Genomic DNA, 12,118 nt, shown 5'->3' with positions numbered 1-12,118 from the left:
AAGTTGTCCACATTAGTTTTCCTAAAAGCAGCAGCACTGTCGTGTTTTGATGACTTGGGAAGAGTGAAACGCTCCCTCCGGTGGAATATAGTCCCCGGGGAAATGTTTGCTTTTCTCAGCCAATTATCAGTTCTGTGGTTTATGAACAGTGATGACTTCGTTAGGCACAGAAGCAGAACATTAGGAAGTGGCTGTTTCAAACAAAACTTCAAATTTGAAAAACGAGGGACTTATATGTTGTGAAATCTTTTGTTTTTCTGCAATGAAAATGCAGATAAATTATAGTAAATGGGCCAAACATTCAAAATCACTGGCATGGTCCTGTAATGGCCAAATGTTTCTCTGATCACCTCCATCCTCCATCCATATACCGTGAGATCACCCAGCATGCAAGCAGTGGTGGGGTGAATGATGGAGAGACGGGTGGAGTAGGGTTACAATCGGCTGTTGCTGACCATAAGAAGGACAGAGGGATGGACAAAAGGAGCCGAGAGAACAAGAGGAGATATACTGAGATTAAACTGAACGAGAGAGGGAGCACACTTGGCAGAGGGGGGGCAGGATGGAGGTTAGGTTTAGTGTTTGGCAGCAGGGACAGGGAGCAGATGGCCTGTATTGTTTGGAACGGCAGATTCATCCTATGGCCATCCTTCATCTTACACACACACACACGCACACACACATACATACACACACATACACACACACTAGGGTCACCCTTTGAGGCGAGTGGTGGCATGGTGTGCTGAAGGGGAGAAAGGACTGGCCGGTGATCCGGTGAGTGGTGGTTGGCTAAGCCGAAGGGCCCTCTTTAACCTTCAGTCAGCATGGGAGCATGGCCTTCACACACACACAGGGCCGTAACATAACTGCACGTGCACACACGCACACGCAGACACACACACACACACACACACACACACACACACACACACAGAGTGGCTCGGCCTTCATGTGCATGGGGCCAAACTGTAATTACCCACAATGCCCCGCATATAAATCACTGTAATCTCTGGTGAAATGGACAGTTAGGCCCAGCCCAGATCGGCCCAGTTATCCAGTAAAAAGTATAATTTTGTGGGAGTGCAGTATTAAAGTTGAAATGTGTTTAACCCTTTGAAACCCAGGAGCTTGTGGGTGGGCTTGTATTTTGAAAGGTTTTATTACACCCTCTGAACATTATTTGAATTGAATTTAACAATTTTTTTTGCAATTTGCTTTTAAATATATAATTATCATTACTGTAATAATCAATATACTGTGGTTTTCAAGTTTTTTTTAGTAGTTCTCTGCAAATTTTTTTAAGTAGTTTTTCATCTATCTAAACTTCAAATACATTTCCTGTATTTATTTTTCAGATTTGTTTTAATTTTCTGATTATTATTTAATTGCGTTATTAGAATTACTATTATTATTAGATATTTTTAAATTATTCTTCATATTTTTTCCAAGTTATTTGCAATTTTTTTTTTTCTTATTTTGTCATGACTTTTTCATGTCTTAATTTTTTTTAGTTAAAACCAATCTACACCCACTATACTACATCAGGTTGCATCAACTGAGTAAATCTTTGTACACCAATATATTAAATTACATGAAAATACTGAAAGTGAGTACATGAAACAAAACAAGGAAACAATTCCAACTCAAGGGTCCACTCTCACGCAATAACAACTTGTAGTGTTGATGTGGTAAATCACCGCCTCTGCATGTAATTTTTTTTTCTCTCCAGCAGCAACTTCCAGGCACATCTGCACATCTGTTGCACTAAGCTAAACTAAATGTAAAGCTACACCAGGTAACACTGCACATTGGTGGCAGCAAATATCAGCAAGAAATAACTCCCTGAAATCATGCAGGGTGACATCAATTAACTGGAGTCAGTACTATTGGTGTAACTAGTGCCGGTGTACCAGACACAGTTGCACTAAGGCCCAGAGGTTCACAGAGCTCACTGACCTTCTAAGACATAGTTTCTCAAATGGGGGTATGCGTACCCCTGAGGGTACGGGGAGGAACTCCAGGGGGTACGTGAGATTTTTAAAAATTATACAACACGTAGATCCGACTGAGCAATCTGATTGGTCAATCAGACGTTTAGAATATGCTCAAATGAGCATGACAGCACGGCTAACCGTGCTCAAATGAAAAATACCTCCTCACTGAAAATATTACTGCGCCTACATCTTATTGCCCGAGTCTGTGTGGTTTCCATGGCAACACGAAACATTTCACTGAAACCCGCATCAAAAGCTGCTGTCAACTTGTTAATCTGCATAATGGATCGTTTTGTTGTAAATTTTGATTTATCTGGCGACCTAACTTTGGATAAATGGCTGAACGAGGAAGACAAGACAGAACAGAAAAAGCCGAGATACGCGAGAGTGACGAGTGAAGAGCTGGATCAGCTGGAGAGGTCAGGAAATGAAGCCAGTACGGTCCGTACTGGTGCGGCGCGTTTGGGGCTGATGGGGGTCGGGGGCATAGGGGAGTGCTGGAGGCTGCGACCACCACCGCGGAGCCGAGGGCGAGGCATGGGCGCGTCGCAGGACCCCGGAAAAAAGACGAGGGTTAAAATATAAATGGAAGTTAACAAACAGAATTTTATATTCAGTATTCAATTTCATCATCCTGAAAAAACCCGAGTCTGGTCCACATTTCTAACCTTATTTATTTATTTATTTATTTATTTTACTGTACATAGGTAAAAGTGATCTGTGTGAAATAGTTCACAAATTCCATTTTGAATCCATCAGTTGGCTGCTGATGTGAGTTCTTAAAGTCAGCATGTTGTCTGGAGAAGAAAGGGATCCTGGGTGGAGTGGAGCAGGATCTTATTAAATGCACATTTCACTCAGATGAAATTATATCCCCTCTGCTCACATGCTGTGATCTTTATTGAGCGTACACACAACCAGAAGACAAAATAGGCAGCGTAAATCCATCCACAAGGAAGCAAAAATATACCAAAAGCAGAGATTTTTTTTTTTTTTTTTTTTTTTTTATCAGAAATCTAGTGTAGCTTTAGAAGTCACACATTTTGTTATTTTGTTTATTTTCAAATCTACTATAGCTTAGAAAGAAAAAAATGAGAAACATGTTATTTGGAGCATTGAATGTTAATATTCAACTTGGTATCAACCTAAAAAAGTTGACATTAACTTAAAAGTCAACTGATAGTTTCTAAATTGACTCAATTGTGAAACTCAAATCATACAAAGTTGATTATCATCAATGCAAAGTCCAAATAAAGTGTGACCGCAAAATGGTCTTTATATGTATCTTTAAATGTATTAGATTCCAAGTCTGAATTTAATTGGTTAAAGTGAATGAATATGAGGAGTTAGTCCTCATAACACTGGACCTAACTGGCCAGCAAGAGCAGCTCTTCTAATTCAAATGAGCAAAATCTTTAGCGAGGGAGCCATTCAGGACAGGAAGTCAGGTTTTTTTTTTTTTTATTGCATTCAGTTCACTTTGTCTTCACAGCAAAACTTTACTTTGGTAGAGTGTAGGGTTGCATAGTTACCTGGGCATTGTGAGTCCACATGGTGGTGAAATCTCCTCATTAGCTGCTCTGTGCTCGCCTGGGCTGCTAAACCATAATACTGTATTTCTATCTCTCCATTCACTTTCATAGCAAAACAGCTCCCAAAATAACACTTTTAACACATAGAACAAAAAAGAAAGCAGATTATACCAATATTTAAAAAAAAAAAAAAAAAAAAAAGGTCTGGGTACACATTTTTGGGGGGGAATTACAATTATTTTTGAAAGTGCTGTCTTGTTGTGTCTTCCTGGCACAAGACTACAATGTGGAACTTTCCTGCAGATGCCAAATAAAGAAGTCAAATAGGAAAATGACAAGAAAAGAGCCATTTATTTTCCTCAAAAAATGGTTACCAGGACTTCTTGTTTTTTTTATATTGGCATAATCCACTTTGTTTGTGTTTGTTTTTGTGCAGACTGTGTTATTTTGGGAGCTGTTTTGCGATGGAAGTGACCGGAAAGATAGAAACACAGTGTTGTGGATTAGCAGCCCAGGCAAATACAGAGCAGCTAATGAGGAGGTTTCACAACCAGCGCCCAGAACTATACAACCCAACAGTCTATTAAAGCTCAATTTTGCTTTAACTCTGAAACTGCCTGAGAAAAAAAAACAAAAATGGATTGTCAAAAATGTTATTAGTTTAAATTTAATCACTTAAAATCAATTTAACAGTTTAACTTGAACATAATTGATTATTCGTGTATATACAATTTGAATTAATATAACAGAGGACCTTTGACCCTACTTTTCATGATCTAAAGAGGGCCTATGAAGTCAACCAGCAATATGCACTGACACTTTATTGGGAATCCTGTTAGACCCCAAACTTATCACTTAGCCAAGCACCTTAAAGACCTAAAGGAGGCCACCGTTATGGATGACTACACCTACTGTCTGCAGCGCCAAGGAAAAACAGAGCACTCCACACTGTAATCTCTCTCTCTCTCTTTTCCAACCCTCCCTCCATCCATCTGTCTCTCTCTCCTAGGGTGATGGAGAGCCCGTATCATCTGCTATTTCAGCCTCTCCCTGCTCTAACTAGTCAAACAACAGCATTAATATGCCAGGCAGCGAGCACACAGTCCATTGGTGATATATTCTGGGCAAAAGATCAATTTCCCCCAAGTCGACCCCCCTCCCCTCTCTCCCTCTATATCAGACATCCATATATTCACTCCTATTTGTGTGTGTGTGTGTGTGTGTGTGTGTGTGTGCCTGTGTGTCTTCGTAGTATAAGTTTCCAAGCATTACATGGGACCATTTGTGTGTGGTTGTGCATGCGGATGTATGCATGTTGCATGTGCATGTTGGTGACGCATATGAATGCAATCTGATGATGAGCTATGGGTTGCGCATGCTACAGTGGTGCTGTAATAACCCATGAATCATAGCAGGGGCTCTGCCTGACAGCCAGCAGGCCTATAAAACAAACAACAACATTCGTGGGCATGCGCATGCACCTTTAGTGCACTCTGAGGTCTTACACACACACACACACACACACACACACACACACACGCACACACACGCACTTCATCAGGTAATGCAGGCAGGATTGAGTAGATAGGACTGGGTGCAGAGGTTGGCTGGGGTCACAGAAAGTAAAAACAAAATGTACCATTATGACATGGTGTTATTTTGTAAAGTGATTGAAATATGTATGATTGAGTAAAAGGGGGGTTGGCAAGATATCAGAGCAGAATACATTCATTTGCAACAGGCAAATACAGCAAAATCTGACACTGAAAGTATGAAAGTATGAGCCACAATAAAAGTTAAATCATTTCAATGCATTCCTTTAGATGAGGACAGCACAATTAAAGGCAATGGCAAAATGCATTTCACACAAATTGTTTTACTTAAGATAATACTGTTGCTTCCAAAGCTGGCAGAACTGCAAGTACCTATTTGTTGGATATGGAAAATATAAAATATCAAATATAAATTGTGCTACAAGCACAAAAGAAATTAACTCTTAACAAGGAATAATCCAAACTAGTGAGACTGGAGTCAGAATCTCCAAGTATCCACAATGATTACACTGAAAAATGTGGCCTATTCTGGCCTTTTAATTAAAATTGGATATTGGTGTTGTCTGCTTCTGATATGATGCATGTGGTGCAGTATGACTGATTACATATTTCTTGTAGACCTGATCAATACTACACCGGATGTCTATGGGAAAATCACAACTTGCAGCACACAAAAAAGTGGAAAAATCCAAAGTATAAAAGTATCTGAGAGGGAAATCATTGTATAATCCACCTTTGCAGGGTTTCCAGGCCTTTCAGACGCTGTTCCTCCGACAGCAAATGATCAAGAGGACTGCATACTTGAAACATGATGCAAGTGGTCTAAGCTGTAATAAAGCTGTAATACTGTTGTCTGAAAAGTCTCTCAATACTTTAAAACATGTATTAGAAGGCTGGAATTTGAAAAGACTTGCATGAATTTTGGTGTGAAGGCTGATCAGGGGCCAAGGAAGAACTTACTAACTTTTCACACTGATTAGCCTAACTGGAAGTGGGCGTGGCAAATTTTGTTGAATATCAAACATGTGGAACTGGCATATCTTGACTACTGAATAGTGTTGGTGGCGCTATACCCTCTACTGAGTGCTTTTCTCTAGTTATCAGTAATATTATTATTATTACTGTTACATTTGAGTTCAGTGTTTTAGTATCTCATGATGATCTAAATGCTGCTTCAGGAATACATGAAAAAAATGCATGAAAATCATTAAAGTTAGAGATATTAAATATCTGTACAAAATATTTATCACTGGCAGCTTCAATATAAAAGTCTTTTATTTATTGAGGATGTGAGAATGTGTTTGCTGTGCACGCTCTTTTTCATTCACTAACCTTCAAAAACCCATAACACCGAAACCTTAACCCTCCCCATATCCCACTGTGTGAACGCACATACAAAACACATCTGTGCACACCACGTAAAAAGGCACACGCACTTTAAATGGATGCAAACGCTCGCCGGCATGGCCATCCTCCCAGCACACAATCACACTGCTTGACTTTCCACTATGACAAATGGCTGCTTGCTTTTTAAACACCCCAGATTGATTCAGTTATAAAAGGCGGGGTCAACAGCTGACGGTGACCTCGCCGGCCCCAGACCAATGACGGCGCGCCAATGTGACGGAACCCGGAGCCGATCTAATGTCGCCCTTCCAACTTGCAAATTTTTCAGCATATGTTTAAAGGCCCGAGCCGCTCGCCTTGTTACTTCCCTGCCGCCGTTTTGCATTTTAATCTTATTTGTTGTGTTCTGGTGAGCAACGCTGCCAAGCCCTGCATACACTAACTCAGATCTGCTCTGCGCAGGACACACACATGCACCCACCCATACACACACATATGCACGCACGGACATACACACATTTGTCCCGCTTTGCATATACTCAGCCTAGGACACAGTCAATCAATCAGTATTACATTTCCCTCATTGTCCTTCATGCCCATGCAGTCTACTTTACTTAGTCACCCAAACACACACACACACACACACACACACACAGTCTCTCTCTCTCTCTCCATCTCTGATGCACACACACTCTACATAGGCCGAGGCTATTATGCAAACATTGATCAAAAAACATAAGAGGAAGTCTGGTCTCCATTGTCATCAGAGTTCACCCTTAGGCTGAGCCTTGGCCACTCATGTGTTTGAATCTGTGTGTGTGTGTGTGTGTTAAGTATATACATAAATGCATGTCGATGAGAGTGTTTTGTGTAATTGTGAGTACGTGTTCTGCACATGTGAGTGTGTGTATCAGTTTGCATCTATCAGTGTAAGTATCTGCATAGGAGTGTGTATCTCTGTGTGTGTATTTGCAATGTGTGTCTATGAGTGTGTTTTTTTTATGTGTATGTATCCATGAGTGTGTCTCTGGTTGCTTTGGTGCACATCTAAAAGTGAATGTAGTCGAAAGCATGTACATGCATGTGAACACATGGGGGTGTGTACCTACCAGCGCACACCTATAAGTGTGTATCCGCGTGTGTGTGTGTGTGTGGGTCATCCGTCATTCTCCTGAATGGGATTTGAGCACAATAAACCTGTAGCCGAGCCTGGGAATGGAGACGGAGTGCGCTGTCAGCCGGCCAGGATTTATGGAGGCCGATTCGGCTGATGGGCGCTGGGAAAAGCCGTCTGATAAAGAGTGATTAATCGCCCTTACATTCCGCTTTACATCCCGCTTTACTCCCACTTTACTCCCGCCCCAAACTAGATTAAATGCACTCATAATTATTCTAGAAGAAATCCCAATCCCACACGCTTCCGCTTACAGACAGGAATTTTCCATTTTTTATATGGAGGTGGTGAGATGAGCGCAGAGGAAGCGAGAGAGTGAGAGAAGGGTTGGCTGGAAAAATTGAGAAAGCAAAAAAACGAGCGAGACAGGGATGGCGGTTCGGATATAAACTGCATTTTTATCGTGTATGATGTTGCTGACAGCGGAAAAGTGCATGTATGAGAGTGTGCGTGCGCACTATATGATGAATCCCAGCAGCCTGCGAGCCACGAGGAAGATTCAAAAAGATGGGAGGATGGAAGAAAGAGCACGATGAAGGGAAAGGGTAGAGGAAGTACAGGCATGTCTGCCTTTCCCTGTGCTATCAAGGCTACAGTTTTCCCATCTCTCTCTTCCTCGATCCTTCCATCCCTCCCTGCCGCCCTCCTCCTGGGAGAAAGGAAAACATATGGTGCCGTTTAGGCTTGGCAAACTTTAGTGGCGTGTTTAAGACCACTCCACACATTAGCATCCTATAAATCAACAAGCCAGCCTGAGCGTGTGCCTGTGGTTCTATCGATGGAAAGACCACGGGTGCTTTAGTGATTAGAATGTTCCAGGTTTCAGTTCCACAATGACCAATATGTCTGCCCTATAAGAGGTGCCCTTTAACAACAAACTGATCCCTGCTCAGTCATTTGTAGTCACTCAAAATGCGGGAATTGTAAATGAAGCGAGAAACAAGGAGAAAATCCTCCAAAGTGAGGACATTTTGTTGGTTCTCGATTCTCCGTGCGGTTCAAGTTTGAGTTTAATTCAGGAATAACTCTTGAATTTAGAATTATGGTTAGAATTAGATTAGGATAATCATTAAGGTTAATTTAGGCTTAGGTTTTCAGTTTAGAGCTGAAGTGGTAATCCACAAAAGCTTTGTTTGTATAAACTTGTGTCTGTCCTTGGTTGTATGCAGTCATGCGCTGCAGTTTCCAGACATTCAAATCGACCAAAAAGCAGCTGCGGTGCTGTGACATGTTTTAACTCGGATTTTCTGCTCATGCTCTGTTTCTGTGACAGAAGGTAGCAAAATGCTTTACATGAGAATTTCATAGATGATTACTTTAAGGAACTAATATGCAACTTTTCCACATTAAAATAGCAGTAAATAAACAGGATATACTCCCGTACTCATCGAGCTGTTGAAATTTCCTTTGCGGATGCTGAGGATGTTCTGGGTGTATACCCTTTGTCATGGGCATGGCCAGTGGTGAGCTGCTTGTAGCTCGCATTGATGAAGCTCCCCTATTTCCGTGGATTTGTGTTTTTACCAAATAAAGAGAATTTCAACTTCCACCAGCCCGGCAGAATATTTTTCCCCAGGGAAGGCATGAAGGCCAAAAACGAGTGATCAGCAAAATATGGAGTGTTCAGAGGCAATATCCAATCACACCAATGAAGTGATCTGTACAAATCATTATGACAATTAACGTTGTGATGTCCTGTTGAAATTAGGATGGACAATTTGAGAAACCAACAGTTGTTAACTCTCTCACTTTTCCACAATAATCAGGGACCCTCATCTGGGTTTTTGCACAGACGAGAAAGCCAAGGAACGAGATTAGGTTACAGCTGATAGTTGGTTGCCAGGGCTGCGACATCAAGGGATGTTACCAACTAACAGGGGTAATGTGCCACAATAATAATTTACGACAAAAAGTTACTCATGCAGACTGCGGCTAATGACTGAGTGCAAAACGAACCAGTCCAAAAGAAAAAGAGCTGTGCCAGAGTTCATTCTAGTTTTGGCCCAGAGATGCCTGCTTTCCTTTCAAGCAGCTTGCCTTCCTCTAAGCAATTAATCTGTTTCTTTCAACTTTCACTGATGAAGTTTGAACTTCTGGAGGGAGGTGGTGCTCTTTTCTTTGTCTGTTCAGCCATGGTGGCTATCGGTGTTCATGTTAACTCGCTCTTTTTCTGTCTATTCCAAACAAACCAGAAATGTGAAATGATCATAGGACTTTTCCTTAAGGGAAGACCAAGAGTAAGACTAAGTGTGACTCTATGAAGAGGACAGTATTTTATAGATCAGTTGCATATTGGAACACTCTTCCAGGGGAGATTCGTGACATTAAAAGCAAGGCTGGTTTTAAATTGAGACTAAGAATATATTTGTGTCATCACCTTAATATTATATAGGCTTAGTGTATTTGACTAAGTGAGATCAGCACATCAAATTATATATGATTTGTATGATGTTTTTCTTTATTCTTTATTTGTAATTTTTATTTAAAAAAGATGTATTTTGTGAACTGATATTGTAATGTTTGACTTGGTATTTTATTGTCTGGACCCCAGGAAGACTAGCTGTCGTTTTGGCGTCAGCTAATGGGGATCCTTTGAAATAAACAATAAACACATGGTGTTTAGAACAGCAAATGTATAAGAACTGGCTGTAAGCTGAATTGATATAGTGTTATATCAAACAGTGAGTGACAAAGCAAATATTAACAATATTTCCATGAAAACGCCATAGATGAAATGCTTCAAGGTAAGAATTACTGGTAGGTTTAGGTTAGGCCACATTTTAAGGTGAAAGCAAATTTGAACTCTGTTGAAGCGGTGGGTTGTATCTGGGCATGAGTCCACAGTAGTGAAATCTCCTCATTAGTGGCTCTGTGCTCCCCGGGGCTGTTCATCCACAATACTGGATTTCTATCTCTCCATTCACTTCCATAGCAAAACAGCTCCTAAAATAACACTTGTAGCACACAGAATCTACTTTGTTCGCATTTGATTATGCCATTGTAAAAAAAAATAACAAATTCCGGTACCCATTTTTTTGAGGAAATCAGACAACTCTTTTCTTGTCATTTGTATTTGAATTGGAAAGTTGATCCGGCAAGCAGCATCTGAAGGAAACTCACAGTAGCCTTGTGCCAGGAAGAAACGATCTGAGAGTGCATTCACAAATAATTGTAATTAGACAAAAAATGGGTTTTGGGACTTTTTTTTTTTTTTTTTTTTTTTTTGGCATAACCTGTTTTTCTCATGTTTGTTTATGTGCATAAGTACTATGAGGAGGTTTCCTGCTGGAGTCTATCTGCTGGATCTACTTTCCAATTCAAATTTCAAGAAAAGCTATTTAAATTCCTCAAAAAATGAGTACCGGGATTTTATTTTTTTGTTTGTTTATGTGCTAAAAGTGCTACTTTGGGAGCTATTTTGCTGCAGTATGGACGTGAATGGAGAGATAGAAATACAGTATTGTGGGGGGAGCACAGAGTAACTAATGTATATTTCACCACCATGTTGACGCATATTCATCTTTGCTTTAGGCTCACTTTAGGGACAGGGACTCACAGACTGTCGGCTCACAAGTACACTAAATCAAAAGTGTGTGTTTGCATGCCTCAGACAGGCAGCACGAAACAGTTGAACAAATTGAACAGTTCATTTTTGATTGTGCGGGTACGGGTGTAGTGGCATCCATAAATGTCAAATACAAACCTTGTATCACACACACACACACACATGAGAGATCCACAAACACTGGTGCATGGAAATTGCAATATAGGGGATGAGAGAGGTCGCCTGAGGTTGCTGGATGGGTGGGTTGGTGGATGCAGTGATGGAGGGATAGAGGGAGGGAAAGAAGGAGGGAGTGAAGGAGAAATAAAAGAGATGGATGGCCTCTCTCTGTCAGGGCGGTTATTTAGAGGAGTGCTGTAAAGCTGTCTGGGAATGAACAGATTTCAGACTAATGAGCAAAAAGGAGAGCAGTTAAGGGGAGCGGACAGTCTCAGCACTTCCACCAAATGAAACCACGCAGCCGCTTCATCACACACACACACACACACACACACACGCAAACACAGGTATTGTACATACACAAACAAATCAGCGCAGCCAGGCATACACAGACAAGAAACGTATACAGGAGCTGATCTGTATGTGCATCTTGAAGGTGATTCACCTAATGAGGTTCACACATGCATCGCACACACACACACACACACAAACACACACAAACACACACACACATTATTGAGAGGAAAAGAAGCCGAGAGATAAGTGGAAAGAGAGGGAGGTTTCTGGGCACTGGGTTGTTCTTCTTGATTCTTTACCTGCATAAAATTCAGGACCGTATACCGCTCCCACCACTGGATTCAGCTTCCAGCCTGGAGACAAAACACACACACACACACACACACGCACACACACACACACACACACACACACACACACAGTCAGTATTAGCAGTCTTGCATTACTGTCCATTTAACTTGCTTTTGGAAATCTAGCCTACTATAGAACCACTA

The 12,118-nt window shown here is 41.1% G+C and overlaps 1 protein-coding gene across 2 annotated transcripts in view; it reads right to left on the bottom strand.

Annotated features, from left to right (window-relative positions):
* Nucleotides 1–12,118, bottom strand: part of rbfox3a (RNA binding fox-1 homolog 3a) — a 68,112-nt gene that overhangs the window by 14,922 nt on the left and 41,072 nt on the right. For both annotated transcript variants that reach the window (XM_030078683.1, XM_030078684.1), the window contains exon 6: nucleotides 11,924–11,977. In XM_030078683.1, the coding sequence (XP_029934543.1) occupies nucleotides 11,924–11,977 (54 nt within the window). The remainder of the gene's footprint in view (nucleotides 1–11,923; nucleotides 11,978–12,118) is intronic.

The sequence above is a fragment of the Myripristis murdjan genome, chromosome 19 (genome assembly GCF_902150065.1).
Source record: "Myripristis murdjan chromosome 19, fMyrMur1.1, whole genome shotgun sequence".
Lineage (NCBI taxonomy): Eukaryota > Metazoa > Chordata > Actinopteri > Holocentriformes > Holocentridae > Myripristis > Myripristis murdjan.
The sequence above is the reverse complement of the archived record's forward strand: the minus strand, read 5'-3'. Positions and strand labels throughout refer to the sequence as shown.